The 17,631-nt window shown below is 44.8% G+C and overlaps 1 protein-coding gene across 1 annotated transcript; it reads right to left on the minus strand.

Moving 5' to 3' along the window:
- Positions 1–2,697: 2,697 nt before the first annotated feature.
- RIPPLY2 (ripply transcriptional repressor 2) lies at positions 2,698–17,540 on the minus strand. The gene is made up of 4 exons (XM_073589655.1): positions 17,254–17,540; positions 14,871–14,931; positions 9,883–9,950; positions 2,698–5,986 (listed from the first exon to the last, which is right to left on the minus strand). The coding sequence occupies exons 1-4, from the start codon at positions 17,319–17,321 to the stop codon at positions 5,839–5,841; spliced, it is 345 nt and encodes a 114-aa protein (XP_073445756.1). The 5' UTR covers positions 17,322–17,540; the 3' UTR covers positions 2,698–5,838.
- Positions 17,541–17,631: the final 91 nt, after the last annotated feature.

Consider the following 17,631-nt stretch of genomic DNA (forward strand, 5'->3'; position numbering starts at 1 on the left):
CTAGATGGGCCTTGTTTTTCGCGCGTTTTAATTTTGTGGTCTCTTTTCTTCCGGGCACTAAGAATGTTAAGGCAGACGCCCTTTCTAGGAGTTTCTTTGCTGATTCTCTTATTGTGAACGAGCCTACTACCATCCTAGGTGAGGGGGTAGTTCTTTCTGCCATTTTGCACGATTTGAGACGCGCCCTGGAGGAATTTCAGGAGGATAAACCTGAGCGTTGTCCTATGGGAAAATTGTATGTTCCTGACCAGTGGAGGAAGAGAGTGATGTCTGAAGTTCATTGCTCCACATTGGCTGGTCATCCAGGTATTTTTGGTACCAGAGATTTGGTGAGTCGGTCTTTTTGGTGGCCTGCCTTATCTCATGATGTCAGGAATTTTGTGCAGTCCTGTGTAACTTGTTCTCGGTCTAAACCCTGTTCTCGTTCTAGTGGGTTGTTGATGCCCCTGCCAGTGCCCAAAGGGCCATGGACCCATATCTCAAAGGATTTTATTTCTCATCTTCCTGTCTCTCAGAGAATGACTGTTATCTGGGTGATTTGTGATAGATTTTCTAAGATGGTCCATCTTGTACCACTCCCTAAGTGCCCTTGTTTTTACAACAGGTGGTTCGGTTGCATGGGATTCCTGAGAACATTGTGTCGGACAGAGGAGTCCAGTTTGTTTCCAGATTCTGGAAAGCCTTTTGTTCCAATCTGGGAATTCAGTTATCTTTCTCCTCTGCATTTCATCCTCAGACCAATGGGCAGACTAAGAGAACAAACCAGACTTTGGAGTCCTATTTGAGATGTTTTATATCTGCTGATCAGGATGACCGGGTCTCATTTTTGCCCTTGGCTGAATTCGCACTAAACAATAGAGCTAGTTCTGCCACTTTGTTGTCGCCCTTTTTTTGTAACTTTGGGTTTCATCCTCGATTTTCTTCGGGCCACTTTTACTTCCTCAACCATTTCCTCCCTGTTTATAAGGATTAGATCCAAGGTAGCAGTTCCCCTTGATTTCTCCCCTACCTTTTGGAAGATAAAGTTGTCAGCAAGAGAGGATAAGAATTTCCTTGACCTGTTAGTTTTGCCTGAGATTCCCAACAAATGTCTGGATAGTTGAAATCTCCCATGACAACTATGTCATATTTTTTGGAGAACTCGGCCATTTGATGCATAAAGAGTTCATCCATATCTTCAGCTTGCTCAGGCGTCCTGTAGTAAATGCCTACAATGGAGTCCTTTCCATTGTTCTGTCCTTGTATTCTTACCCAAACAGTTTCCACAGAACTCCCAGTCTCTGAAGCTTCAATCTCTGTGCAGATATACGTGTTTCTAACATACAATGCGACACCTCCTCCTCGTTTATCAGGTCTGTTTCCTGCAAATAAGTTGTATCCTTCTAGCCTTGTATTCCAATCATGTGTATTGTCCCACCAAGTTTCAGTGATTCCAATGACGTCATATTTCTTTTCCTGCGTTAGTAGTTCCAATTCTCCTTGTTTGTTGCCCATGCTTTGTGCATTATTATAGAAACATTTTAGTTTGTGATTGGTTTCTCTTTCTCCAATATTTACTCAGTACAAGGCATACAACATATCTAAATACATAGCATTATGTATGGTACAGGACATTCACAGGGTAATTGCACAATATGGGGTAGTATCAGGGCCATTAGGGCATGACAGCCCTTACTGCTGTATGGGGCCCGGTGAACAGCAGTACAGAAGGGGGCCCGCAGATCAGGGGCCCCGCTCCTTTGCTGCCAGTCATCGGGCCCCAAGTTCTGTGCGTCATAGGGGCACTGCGGTCGGGCCCCGAGTGTGCGCTGCGGCCGGGCCTGCAGCGCACACATCAGCAGAGCCGCCGCAGCGCCCGACATCCGAAAGTTAGAGAAGTGCAGAATGACCTGTGGTGACGTCATCATTATCACAGGCCTTCAGCATTGATCAGCTCTGCCCCCTGATCACATGACGATGACGTCACCACAGGTCCTTTCAGCTCACACAGCAGCAGCTCCATCTTCAGCGCAGGAGCGAGGTCAGGTAAGAAGAAAGTTTTTATTTTATTTTATTTTAACTCCACCCACAATATTGATTGACAGCTTTCTTCGTGTACTGTGCATTGGCAGAAAACTGTCAGTTGTGGTGGCGGTGTTATACAGAGCTCATGAATATGGAGGACTGCACTGCAGCAGGTTTACTAGTCCTCTAGTAATAAAATCAATGGATTATCAGCAGGAGATTATCAAAACTACAGCAAGCAGCCCAGTAAGTCACACATCACTGCAATCAGGGTTTCTGTCTCTACATTATGCTTATCTCAGATTAGGTGACAATTTTTATAACAGATTCCCTTTAAATATGATTTTAAGGATCAACAGCTAAATGTATTGTACTTACATTCAAATTTTAAAAAAATCTGTACATTGCACTAGTACTTTCTGTGACAATACCGTGCTGTTGTGATCTTATATTTCCTGTTCTTGCCCTAATATAAACCCAAACAGAAGAAACACAAATCTCAATATAGTCAAAGGGGTCCATCTTCAGCTGTCTGTTTCCATCATAAGACAGATCCATCTCTTACAGTTCTATTTTTCTGTTCTGTTCCAAACACCAGTTTAAAAATAAAACTCTAAAAATGAGGCAACTGCATTATGAAGAATCTGATTATTACTCACGGTACTACAATAATAATAATAATCTTTATTTTTATATAGCGCTAACATATTCCGCAGCGCTTTACAATTTGCACACATTTGTCATCACTGTCCCCGATGGGGCTCACAATCTGAATCAGTCTTTGGAGTGTGGGAGGAAACGGGAGTACCCGGAGGAAACCCATGCAAACACAGGGAGAACATACAAACTCCTTGCAGATGTTGTCCTTGGTGGGATTCGAACCTGCTAACCACTGAGCCACCGTGCTGCCCATCTACAATCTTTTTTACTGGAATTACTTATGCTTCTAAACAATGAGAATCTAATTATACTGCATGATTATCATGAACAAGTGTTTCACAATTAATTTGCAGTCTAAACAGGCTGATGAACAAGCAAAACACTCATTCGTTGGGTGAACATAGTCCTGTGTAGACAGAACCTGCGCTTCCGAGAACAATGGCAGCCTATGCCAAAATACAACAAATAATTTATTTCTGACAAACCAGCTTTTAAATGACCCAAGATCAGTGATTATTTGCTGATCAATGCTTGTTTAATGCAGCAAAATCGAGTAATGTGAACACACCTTAATAGTGACTTCAGATAAGGGAGCTGTTATCAAGCAATTCCCCAATATTAAAGATGACCCCAATGAAAGTGTCAATTAAAAAGGAATGCATGAACAGAAAATGACCTACATGCATGGACCTATATTTAACATCAAAATATAAATAACATTTTTAAGGGAACTGTATTTTGTGATCATTTTCAGTATTTTTTGTTTCTTTTTTAGATAAAAAAGATTGTATTTATTTATTTTTTTTGCTATTTTTGCACTGGCCAACGATTCTAGGCTAGGATCATATTTCCTGCTCTTTAAAGAAATTCCAAAAATGTACATCACCTATTCTGAATGGTGGATCTTTTGTTATCAGTTATGTATAAAGGTATTACTTGTCAACCTGACTGTGATGATAATGAGATTTCTGAAAAGTCTTCCTGAAAGAACAGTAACAATGACCCCAATTCAGCCAGACCGTCATTGTCCACCACGCCTTTCTTCATGAGGAGGCACGCTGGAGTCAGACGCTCCAGATTCATTAAGAGATGAATTGGACAAGTGGGGTGTGCCTTGCCACAAACCCTATTTTAGTCCCTGCTTTGCATAGGATTTGTGGCGTAGTGAATGTGACCAGCAGCAGTTGCCATGTCCCCCACCTTCTCTGTCCACTTTACCGTAGCTGGTTGAAAATGGCACAAAAACGTCAAAAGTCACAAAATTATATTGACCCTTGAGATGCGCCCAAATGTGGTGACTTGTCAAATCTTTTGTATGCCAGAACAGTCACATAAAAAGCTTGGATGAATTTGTCCATATATGACTCTAAAATAGCCCCAGTGGTCAATGTGAAAATTGCAAGAATTATATATTTTTTTTACTACAGATTGTGATAGGAAAAAAAAAAGGCAAACATTTTTTAAAAATACATTTAACACAAAAGCCTGATTTAAAAAGATAACTTTCGGAGGAAACACTCCCTTTAATAGCGGCGCTGTCCCTGTATCTTTAGTTGCCATTATAGCCCTGTAAATAATTGGCCACAGTATAAATGTATAGAAGGGCAATCAATGCCTGCAATGGAAACAAAACAGCTTCTTAGAGGGTTATTTCAAAGCTTTAAAAAAAGTAAAATTTTATTATAAATTTATAAATAACATCTTAAAATTTTTTAGGAAACACATGGAATAAATTAGTAGAAATATTTATGTTCAAGGCAGAAAGTGCTTGGATCGAAACAACTATGACTTTTAGAAAAGTGGATCCCAAACTTTGTCATGTAAAATAGCAAAATCATATAGCTGTCATCCTCAGTGATGAGGAGCTAGATCTCCGCCGCTGATCAGGTCTCTGTGTTTTGAGGTAGACGGCATGAACCGCTGAGCCCAGTGATTGGCTGCAGCATTGATGTAATATGTTGACCTGACAAAACTCGGAGTCTGGGGGAACTGTGGTGAGGTGGCCCTGTCTGATTGTTATTTTATATGCATGGCTAGATTTGTGATGCACCTCTCTAAAAGTAGGAAACCCGTTTACTTGTAAGAAAGGACAAGTCTCATTGCATAGATCTAAACATATGAATGACCTGAAGGGTCAATCACTAAGCCAAAGCGCATCTTTCACTAGACAGCTCTTCATTTTAGGATAGTTACATGATGCCCTAATACAGAGAAGCTTTTAGTGGTATGTGTCTTAATTAAATGTCCCAGTAGTTAAGGTGGCCAATAGATTATATCTTTAGTAGAAGGTTCTCTGTTTTGTGGCATCTTATAGAAACACTATAAATAAGATCCCTATCTGGTAAAATTTTAGGTATGGTCACAATGAAGCACGTTAAAATCTGAATTAGAGCAATAGTTTTTTGCTTTGCGCTTCTCATGAGATACAAAAAGCATTATGTCTCATTCCATGGACGGGAAAAACTGAGTGATTATTCTGATCAGCGTTTGATCTTATTGTCATCCTTTGTTCTCATACTTGGAGAAATAAAAAAGGTTTTTCATCTTCTCCATTCTCACTGTCCATGAATATCGGACCACATTTGGACCTCACTCATTGACTTGACTTGCCACTCGGACCGACGAAAAAAATCAGACATGTGCACAGCCTAATAGAATATCATAGGTATGAGTGCTATCCCTGAAAGCCACTGATGGCACTCACACACAAGAAAATCGGAAGTGTGAATGAGCCCTTAGGTGAACATAGACCTCATCTCTCAAACTATAGTCCATTCATCATATGTCAGTGGGATGTAAGCACGGATTTCCAATGAGAAACATTGATGCAAACAGCAACATCTATTCCAGTATTTTCATTGACACGATGTCTTACAAAGAAGTAAAAGATAGTACTTTAGCTCAAAAAAACTGTCCATTTTATGTTGAATGTAGGAAGAGTGATGACATTTTATGGCAGCTCTAATGTAAATGTTGCAATAGATGAGTCATTTTATGGGTGAGCCATCTGAAATAGAAACATCTCCTCCAAGCAGTCCTCCATAGTGCACCACCTTTGTTATCACATAACTATGTACAATGCGACCAAGATTAGAAGAATAAAACAGCTGTGTGTGTGTCTGTCTAGGTAGGAGAAGGATGCAATATACACAGTACAGTGGATGGATCAGGGACCTAATTCTGATAAGTCTCCTCATCCTCAGAAGCGCTGCTGTCGGATTCCTGATAGAAAGAAATGGTGGCCTGAACTGGAAAGTTCCTGAGCAGTTCTTCAGCCTCCCGATACAAGAAGTCATAACACTTTGACTTTGGCCAGAAAAGCCTGTAAAAAAAATAGATGTCAGATTATTAAAAATTGTATTTGTATCTCTACATACTGTACGGTATATACAGGTGCTTCTCACAAAATTAGAATATCATCAAAAAGTTAATTTGTTTCAGTTCTTCAATACAAAAAGTGAAACTCATATTATATATCATCATTAGAAACAGAGTGATCTATTTCAAGTGGTTATTTCTGTTAATGTTGATGATTATGGCTTACAGCCAATGAAAACCCATAAGTCATTATTTCAGTAAATTAGAATACTTTATAGCACCAGCTTGAAAAAATGATTTCAAAATTTGAAATGTTGGCCTACTGAAATGTATGTTCAGTAAATGCACTCAATACTTGGTCGGGGCTCCTTCTGCATCAATTACTGCATCAATGCGGCGTGGCATGGAGGCGATCAGCCTGTGGCACTGCTGAGGTGTTATGGAAGCCCAGGTTGCTTTGATAGCAGCCTTCAGCTCGTCTGCATTGTTGGGTCTGGTGTCTCATCTTCCTCTTGACAATACCCCATAGAGAAGGTTAAGGTCAGGCGATCACTCTGTTTGCAATGACTCTATATAATGTATGAGTTTCACTTTTTGTATTGAAGAACTGAAATAAATTAACTTTTTGATGATATTTTAATTTTGTGAGAAGCACCTGTACTACTGATAAAGGCAGCATCACCCTGGAACATGTTGCCATTTTAACAGTGTTAGGCTGGTTTCACATTAGCGCATTTTCAGCGCGCGCACGGCCGGGGGTAGCTCCGCCCCCGAGCCGGCTCTCTGCCCGGCGTGCCCGCCCCTTCCTTGTAGCGCCGCCTCCTAGCGGACAGCGGCGCCTGCGATCGGCGCACCCTATCTTTAGCATAGGGTGCGCCGATCGTGCGCAGGCCGTGCGCTAGTTGCGCTTTGACCTGCGCTGCGCACTTTTGACGGTGCGCCGTGCGCGCCAAAATCCGAAAAGTTTGATTTTGGCGCGCACGGCGCACCATCAAAAGTGCGCAGCGCAGGTCAAAGCGCAACTAGCGCACGGCCTGCGCACGATCGGCGCTCCCTATGCAAAAGATAGGGTGCGCCGATCGCAGGCGCCGCTGTCCGCTAGGAGGCGGCGCTACAAGGAAGGGGCGGGCACGCCGGGCAGAGAGCCGGATCGGGGGCGGAGCTACCCCCGGCCGTGCGCGCGCTGAAAATGCGCTAGTGTGAAACCGGCCTTAGACTGGGATAACATAGTGATGGATTCTCACATGTAGGCGAATTGGGCTAATTATGCAAATGACACTCCACTCAAATTCTGTCAGAGTTTGATCTGAGTGTGATCCAATTCTCTTGCATGAGAGAATCACAGCACAAGTGCGGAGAAGACAGAGAATTTAATTTTTTTCATCTTCTCCATCTCCTTTGTGCATGTACATCACAATCATATGACCTCCAAGTGCAGTCCGATGTTTCACATGCACCTATAGACTTGTATGGGCGCACGTGATCAGATTATCGGATGCACTCATAGCATGCTGTGTATGTTTTCTCATGCAGAATTGGCATAAAAGAAAAAAAAAAAATCGCAGATCTGCACTGCCCCATAGTGCAAAGGAACTGTCACACTTAGCGATGTACCAGCGATCCCGACCAGCGATATGACGCGGTCAGGATCGCTGGTACATCGCTAAGTGGTCGCTAGTGAGCTGCCACACAGGCAGATCTCACCAGCGACATCGCAGGGGTCGGGGGTCGCTACTTACGTGTCAGACGAGGCGATGAAGACGTCCACCCGCCCGCGTCCACGCGTCGTCACAGCAGGAAACCCCAGCAGGAAGCAGACGACGAGAAACAGTCCAGGACGTTCTCGCGCAATCAGCGATAACCAGCAGGGGAGCGGTCGGAGGTAAGTATCAGACATAGCGATATTGCTAGCAATATCGCTATAACGTCACAAAAAACAGTGACGTTATAGCGATATTGCTAGCGATATCGCTTAGTGTGACAGGCCCTTAACATTGGGCAGAGTGCTATCTGATAAATCATTGGATAGCACCCAGCCGTGTTATACGCTAATGTGAGTGAGGCCTTACTGTTGCTATCAAGTTCACGGCACAGAGTACATGGTATGCAAAGATACATGGTATTAAAGTGGGTGTCCAGAATATGAAGGAAAATCTGCAGTCACATGACAGCAAACTGTTGAATCGTGATGTATGTGATGCAAAGACTGTCGTAATTCTCCTGCGTTTACCATGTGAGTGGGTGGACATTAGAACACGTATATATGATATGCACAATTGCAGTCATGTGCAGACTAGAATCTCCTACACATCTTAAGCTTTCTAGCAGAGAAGACAGTAATCTGCACGTGACCACAAGAACACAAATTTCAAACATGCAGTACGTGACCACCCTGCTTGGTTGGGTAATGCAGGGGAAATGTGATAGAAGGTGCATCTCACACTGTCCCACAGCATAGATTGCAGACTTTTCTTCTTAAGGGGGCTGTCTACTAGTTGGACAACCCATTTTGAATCACTGTTTTCCCCTAATAAAATAACACTTGCACTCTTCTTCAAAGCCATGCTCTCCCAGGACTTGCATGACTATGCTATGTAATGCGATCCTTGTGGCCAATCAGCGCTGGCTTCACTCTCCCCTGCTTTGGACAAATCAAAATATACAGAGGAAGTGAGAGCTGCAGCTGCTCTCTCATTACCTCCAGATGTGAATTATGTCCATAGGAGATTACAGTGAAGCCTCCTCTGATTGGCAGCAGGGATTGCATGACATAATGTCATGTGAGCTCTGGGAGAGCCAGTGCCAACACTGCTGGAATGCTACCAGCACCGGAGGTGATGATAAGTGTTATTATTTTACTGTGGGTGAAACATGACATTCAGAAACGGTTGCCTGAGCAATGGATAAACCCTTTAAACTAAACAAACCATTTAAAATACTATCAAAACAATCGAAACTTGTTAGTTATGATTCTCCAAATTAGGACAATTTTAGATGGGATGGATGAATGAATGGATTAGATTGAGGCCGGTTTCACACATCCTGATATTTCCGGTACTGGAGATATCGGTGTCCATGTGGGTAATACCTGTGGCACACATGTGTCAGAAGTGTGCCACATCAGTAACACATACACCAGCGCCAGGGAAGTAGCAGTACAGTTAGCGGTGTTCCCCGGCCCCCAGATGCTGAAGACGCCTCTTATCATTTTCCCGTGCTCTGCCGGCTATCAGTTCATCGTAGTTCAACTCAGTGAGTTCACCGCAGATCACCTGATATTTTATTTATTTATTTATAGCTCAGGCGCCGGCTGATGAATACTTCCATCAGCCGGCGCCTGCTCTCACTGATATTAGCAGCAGCAGGGGTTGGCTGATGGGAGTAAATGTCCCATCAGCTGCTGACTGCTGTCGGTGTTATCACTTGAATTTAACTCTCATCATTCTACCCTGCTTCGTACTGATCGCCAGCAGAGCAGGAGAGAATGATGAGAGCGTCTTCAGCACCTAGAGCCGGAGAACAGCGTTAACTATACCGCTGCTTCTCAGGCGCTGGTACATGTCACACGGATGACATCTCTGTATGTCATCAGTGTGCACGTGTGCAGGACATTTTTTGGTCTGTGCTGACAGTAAAAAATGAACATATTAGCTTGCTTTGCCCACGGACACTTGGTCCGTGGAAACACACTGACATGTTCACACGCCCAATCACTTGAATGGGTCTATGTGTGAAAACTGTTAACACACGTACCACGGACACTGATGTCTGAAAGACAGCAGATAAATGACATAAGATGGAGAGGCAGACTATCAGCTTGTGCTCGTTGTCAGCAATCTCTCTGCCTTTCTAAACTACTCTCAACATCAAAATAAATCTATGATTCACAAATATACTTACTTGACAGGGTGCTGAAAGGCCGGTAGTTTAACTTTGTCATTAATGGAGCCCTGATTTAAACATGATGGCTGTATAACAGATAGGAAACACATTAGATTAGATCATAATACACAGGCAACAATCATGACAGCATGTAGAAAAGTTTCCTTATAAGATTTCATAGGGCTGAATCTACGAAGATGATTACACACTCATACATTAACTAATTTACCACTACAGACTCCAAAACGTGAACTGATCACACATAGGCAATTGTCAATTAACAGGGTTGTCCAGAGATATTGATGACCTATCCCAAGGATAACAAATAGTAGAAAAGACAGCGCCTCAAACGTTGGTGAAAAAAAATTCACATTTTATTCTGCCTCCTGTGGCAGCATTTCGATCCAAGATCTTTCTTTGGATTGAAGTGTTGCCACAGGAGACAGAATAAAATGTGAATTTTTTTTCACGTTTGAGGAGCTGTCTTTTTTACTATTTGGTATGAACTTTTTTCCAGGACAAACTCCTTGGATGTGACGTGCGTCTTACTTAGTGTCCTGTAGGACTCTGGCTATATGAGGTGCGGTTTAACTTATAATTTTTGATTGACTATCCTTAGGATAGGTCACCAACATCAAATCGGTGACGGTCTAACACCTAGGACACCTTAGATCAGCTGTTCTCGCTCCAACAGCAGGCATGTGTATACTTTTTTATATCTGGTCCTCACAAATAACTGTTCGTTGTAGGACCACCTCACTGATATTTATTACCTGGGGATGCTGGGTGTAGGACCACCCCACTGATATATTTATTAGAAGAGGATGCTGGGTGTAGGACCACCCCACTGATATGATATTACCTGGGGATGCTGGGACTAGGACCACCCCACTAATATGATATTTATTACCTGGGGATGCTGGGTGTAGAACCACCCCACTTATATTTATTACCTGGGGATGCTGCATGTAGGTAATATCATTTGATATTTATTGCCTATCTTGCACATTTTTTAAGTCTACTATATGTGTTTTCTTGGCCATTTTTTAGTTTGCCACTTGTCGACATATTTTAAGTTTTCTGGATATTTTTGGGTGGTTTATTACTTGCGACTTTTCAAAAAGTCACTAAATTTACTCCTTTAGTGATTTTTGACCTGATTCATCATTTACGCTTTTTTGTAAAGTCACTTTTCTTTTTTTGACTTGGTTTTCACATACAATTTCTGCAACAACAAAGTCATCAAGAGAATGCACTCGAACCACGCATTTTACTGTCTTAAACTGGTTTTGACACTTTTAAGGGAGAATAGTTGCATATTTCGTAAGTGACATCAAAACTGAGCCAAAATAACTGACTTACATAAAATCAGGGAGGGGGAGACTATTTTAGATCTGTGCCAAATGTTGTGACATTTCATTTAAAAAAAAATCTAATACATCTAGAAAAGTCGCATTGACGTAAAAATACAAAAAAAAAAAACTAAATAAACCACAAATCACTTTTCTTTTGTGACATTCGCTGAAATTTTCTTGCCAAAATTTTTTCAAAATGGTGCACATGGTTCATGAATTTGGAACTAAATTAAAAATCCTTGTTATTTTAACTTTAACAATTTTTTATTGACTATGTAGAATAAAAAGTCTCAAAGCCATTAAAATTTTGCATAACTAGTCTCCAAATAAGACCAAATAAAATCTCTTGCCAGAATCCTTACTCCAGGCAGGTCATGGAGTGATATGTTGCAAAATTGTGACATTTGGAAAAAGTTGGATTTCAGGAATCTGTCTAAAGCCATATTCACATGCAGTGCTTTTTTATGCTCTCAGGAGTAAAAATGTTGTGTTCAGAGCTTTTTTTTTAGTGTTTTTAGCGGAGATTGCACATGTGATTTCTCTACAGGACATGTTTAACCCCTTAACGACCGCCAATACGCCTTTTAACGGCTACAGTTACGATTACAAATTCCTCAGCGCTGCTTTTTAACGGCGCTGAGAAATAAGGGTATAGCGCCCCCCCCCCAGCGCTGATTCGGGTCAGTTTTTACTGACCTCAGTGTTGCAATCACCATTATTCATGGAATAACGGCGACCGCAAAAAAAAAAGTCAGATTTCCCAATTAATTTATCTCTCTTCTGATGTGATGTAGCATATCAGATGAGAGAGAAATAGGGTCCCCTGGTGCCTCCAGTGTTCCAGGACCATCCTGCATCCCCCAGTGATGTCTCCTGGAGTCTTCTTCCGGGAAGAAAATGGCGGGCGCATACGCAGTGTGCCCGCCGAGATCTGCCAGCCGGCACCTGGCAACAATAGGAATTTCTTACTATTGGCTCATTTTGATCACTGTGATAGACCCTATCACAGTGATCAAAATAAAAATAATAGTAAATTTAAACCCCCTTTATCATCCGCTTAGTTAGGTCAAAATAATAAAATAAAAAAAGTATTTATTTACATTTTTCCATTAAGGTTAGGGAAATTGGTAGGGTTGGGGTTATAACTAGGGTTAGGGTTGGGGTTAGGATTAGGGTTATGGTTGGGGTTATAGCTAGGGTTATGGTTATAGTTGGGGTTATAGCTAGGGTTAGGGTTGGGCTAGGGTTAGGGTTGAGGCTAGGGTTGTGTTGGGGGTTACGGTTGTGGTGTTGGAGTTAGGGTGCTGTTGAGGTTAGGGTGGTGTTTAGGATTATGGTTAGTGTTGGGATTAGGTTTATGGGTGTGTTGGGGGTTAGGGTTGTGTTAGGGATGGAGTTTGGAATTGGGGGATTTCCACTGTTTAGGTACATCAGGGGGTCTCCAAACGCGACATGGCGCCCGCCATTGATTCCAGCCAATTTTGTGTTCAAAAAGTCAAACGGTGCTCCCTCCCTTCTGAACCCTGCCATGTGTCAAAACAGTGGCTTTCCCCCACATATGGGGTATTGGCGTACTCAGAAGAAATTGCACAACAAATTTTGAAGTCCATTTTATAATTATACCCTTGTGAAAATAAAAAAGTTTAGTTCCAAAGTAAATTTTTAGTGAAAAAAGTAAAATGCTCTTTTTTTCCTTCCACATTGCTTGAGGTCTTGTGAAGCACCTGAAGGGTTAATAAACTTCTTGAATGTGGTTTTACGCACCTTGAGGGGTGCAGTTTTTAGAATGGTGTCACTTTTGGGCATTTTCTGTCATATTGACCCCCCAAACTTACTTCAAATGTGAGGTGAGGCAATGATGGGGGTGATGGGGAGAAGGCAATGATGGGGGTGATGGGGAGTAGACAATAATGGGGGTGATGGGGAGAAGGCAATGACGGGGTAATGGGGAGAAGGAAATGATGGGAGTGATGGGGAGAAGGCAAAGATGGGGGTGATGGGGAGAAGGCATTGATAGGGATGGTGGTGGAGGAGGAAATGATGGAAGTGGTGAAATGGGCAAGGATGGGGATGTGGGGAGGGAAATGATGGAGGTGGTGGAAAGGGCAATGATGGGGGTGGGGGAAAAGGCAATGATGGAGATGGGAGAGAAGGGATTGATGGTGGTAGTGGAAAAGACAATGATGGGAATGGTCGGGAAGGAGGCAATGATGGGGGTGGTGAAGAAGGCAATGATGGGGGTGATGGAGAGGACAATAATGGAGGTGGTGGAAAGGGCAATGATGGGGAAGTGGGGGAAAAAGCAATGATGATGGGGTGGTGGGGGAGAATGGAATGATGGTGGTGGTGGAAAGGGCAATAATGAGGGTGGTGGGGGAGGAGGAAATGATGGAGGCGGTGAAGAGGGCAATGATGGGGTGGGGGAGAAGACAATAATGGGATGCGGGGGGAGGAGGACAATAAGGTCCCTTAGTATATAGTGTACGTACTTATTATGTATAACATAAGCCCTTAGAATATAGTGTACTCACTAATTCTGCATAACACTATCCTTAGTTACATAGTTTTCTCTTTTATTATGTAAAAACCGTCCCTTATTATGTACCATCCTCTCTAGTTATACAGCATATGGTGCCGTCCTTTATTATATAGCTTCCTCTGCTGTTATGTACAGTGCTTTCTCTATAACACTGTGTATTCTTCTTAATTTTGTTATTCACAGCGCCCTCTTTTATTACATAGTCCCCACTCTTAGAGTTTGAATCACATATAAAAGAATAAGGTCCCCAATCTTTTTAGATAAAAAATGACTGCTGATGGATCAGCCGGTGACCAGACTACCAGTCCATTATGTCCTCCTTTAGAAAGGAAGCTTTCCCTTGCTCCGTCAGCCATCATTGCATTATACAGCTAACAAGACAGGACGGTATGTAATAAAAAACAGGGCTCTATATAATTCAATATGTAAGGGACGGTACTGTGCACAACTAGAAAGGGCACTGTATAAGGGACAGCAATATACATAATAAAGGAGACTATGTAATATATATACATGTATGTGTGTGTGGCTATATATATATATATATATATATATATATATATAGCTCTGTCGCCATAAAAGGGGGCCCAGACACATTTCTTGCACAGGGGCCCCAAGCTGTCAGTGTCCGCTCCTGATTAAGGGGTTAATAAAGTTAGTTTTATTTACAAAATAACGAAGCAAAAAACAAGTAGCGTTTTTGCGCTCTCGACGCTTTTTTATGGGTGAAAAAAAGGCTGCAAAAACACAAAAAATTGACACGCTGCAGATTTCAAAAACTGTGAAATTTTCAAATTCAGTCTGAAAAAAGCACACAAGCGTGACATGAGATTGCTGAAATGTCAGATTTTGCTGGTACAGAAAAAACATGGGGTTTCTTATTTGCATAAAAAGACAAATTGCAATGCAATGCTAAGTGTGAACATAGCCTAAAACATTTGTATAGCAAAGTTGTTGAGGAGAAATAAAAAAAAGAGATTAAAAAGAATGAACAAAACAAATTACTCCAGAAAACTGGATAAACAGAGATGATGAATAGGATCAATATATGTTCTTGTGGCTGACTCACGGTCTGGCATCTTAGTACAGCGCTGGCATGGAGGAGAACTTACCTGACGAGTCTTGTGTCTGCTCACTGGTGGGTTATTCCACGGTCTCCACAATGTCCCACACCTAGGAAACACACAACTGCTCTTAGCATGTGATAGCCATGTCCTCCTGTCCCGCACACAGACCTGTCTTTCACACTGCGTACAGACCTGTCCCACGCACCGCCTACAGACCTGTCTCACGCACCGCCTACAGACCTGTCTCACGCACCGCGTACAGACCCATCCCACGCACCGCGCAAAGACCTGTCCCACGCACCGCGTACAGACCTGTCCCACGCACCGCGTACAGATCTGTCCCACGCACCGCGTACAGAGTACCATGCACCGCGTACAGACCTCTCCCACGCACCACGTACAGACCTCTCCCACGCACAGACCTGTCCCGCACACCGCGTACAGAGTACCACGCACCGCGTGCAGACCTTTCACACGCACCGCGTACAGACCTTTCCCACGCACCGCGTACAGACCTTTCCCACGCACCGCGTACAGACCTCTTCCAAGCACCACATACAGACCCGTCCCTCACACCACGTACAGACCGGTCCCTCACACCGCGTACAGATCCGTTCCTCACACCACGTACAGACACGTCCCTCACACCACGTACAGACTACAGACCCGTCCCTCACACCACGTACAGACCCGTCCCTCACACCGCGTATAGACCCGTCCCTCACACCACGTACAGACTACAGACCTGTCCCTCACACCACGTACAGACCCGTCCCTCACACCACGTACATACCTGTCCCTCACACAACGTACAGACCTGTCCCTCACACCACGCACAGACCCGTCCCTCACACCACGTACAGACCCGTCCCTCACACCACGTACAGACCCGTCCCTCACACCACGTACAGACCCGTCCCTCACACCACGTACAGACTACAGACCTGTCCCTCACACCACGTACAGACCCGTCCCTCACACCACGTACAGACCCGTCCCTCACACCACGTACAGACCCGTCCCTCACACCACGTACAGACCCGTCCCTCACACCACGTACAGACTACAGACCCTTCCCTCACACCACGTACAGACCCGTCCCTCACACCACGTACAGACCCGTCCCTCACACCACGTACAGACTACAGACCTGTCCCTCACACCACGTACAGACCCGTCCCTCACACCACGTACAGACCCGTCCCTCACACCACGTACAGACCCGTCCCTCACACCACGTACAGACCCGTCCCTCACACCACGTACAGACCCGTCCCTCACACCACGTACAGACCTGTCCCTCACACCACGTACAGACCCGTCCCTCACACCACGTACAGACCCGTCCCTCACACCACGTACAGACCCGTCCCTCACACCATGTACAGACCCGTCCCTCACACCACGTACAGACTACAGACCCTTCCCTCACACCACGTACAGACCCGTCCCTCACACCACGTACAGACTACAGACCTGTCCCTCACACCACGTACAGACCCGTCCCTCACACCACGTACAGACCCGTCCCTCACACCACGTACAGACCCGTCCCTCACACCACGTACAGACCCGTCCCTCACACCACGTACAGACCCGTCCCTCACACCACGTACAGACCCGTCCCTCACACCACGTAGACCCGTCCCTCACACCACGTACAGACCCGTCCCTCACACCACGTACAGACTACAGACCTGTCCCTCACACCACGTACAGACCCGTCCCTCACACCACGTACAGACCCGTCCCTCACACCACGTACAGACCCGTCCCTCACACCACGTACAGACCCGTCCCTCACACCACGTACAGACCTGTCCCTCACACCACGTACAGACCCGTCCCTCACACCACGTACAGACCCGTCCCTCACACCACGTACAGACCCGTCCCTCACACCATGTACAGACCCGTCCCTCACACCACGTACAGACTACAGACCCGTCCCTCACACCACGTACAGACCCGTCCCTCACACCACGTACAGACTACAGACCTGTCCCTCACACCACGTACAGACCCGTCCCTCACACCACGTACAGACCCGTCCCTCACACCACGTACAGACCCGTCCCTCACACCACGTACAGACCCGTCCCTCACACCACGTACAGACCCGTCCCTCACACCACGTACAGACTACAGACCCTTCCCTCACACCACGTACAGACCCGTCCCTCACACCACGTACAGACCCGTCCCTCACACCACGTACAGACTACAGACCCTTCCCTCACACCACGTACAGACCCGTCCCTCACACCACGTACAGACCCGTCCCTCACACCACGTACAGACTACAGACCCTTCCCTCACACCACGTACAGACCCGTCCCTCACACCACGTACAGACCCGTCCATCACACCACGTACAGACCCGTCCCTCACACCACGTACAGACCCGTCCATCACACCACGTACAGACCTGTCCGCAGTGTGCTCGGTGCAGGCTGCTGCTGACACTCTCTGCTCTGCTGACTGCTGGGAGTCCATCGCTTCCTCCTCCAGCTCTTCCGACAAGTAGTGCTCATAGCCCCTGTCATTTTATCCTGACGCCTGTCTGCTGCAGTCCCCTCCTTCCAGGCCCAGGGGAGCAGGTACACATGGCCGGGTGTGAATGTGCACACCCGAAAATGCCGGACACGTGCTGAGGCATATGGTGCGGAGAGAGCTGCCCTCCTGCTGAGCCCATTACTGGCCACATGCAGTCTGCGGAGCCATACTGCTGGACTTCATCATGGCTTCCATAACTGTTTACATTGTGCAATGTATTCAGCATGGAAAGTGTCAAATGCTTTCCAGA

Source organism: Dendrobates tinctorius, unplaced genomic scaffold (assembly GCF_039654945.1).
Source record: "Dendrobates tinctorius isolate UK_male_01 unplaced genomic scaffold, ASM3965494v1 ptg000111l, whole genome shotgun sequence".
Lineage (NCBI taxonomy): Eukaryota > Metazoa > Chordata > Amphibia > Anura > Dendrobatidae > Dendrobates > Dendrobates tinctorius.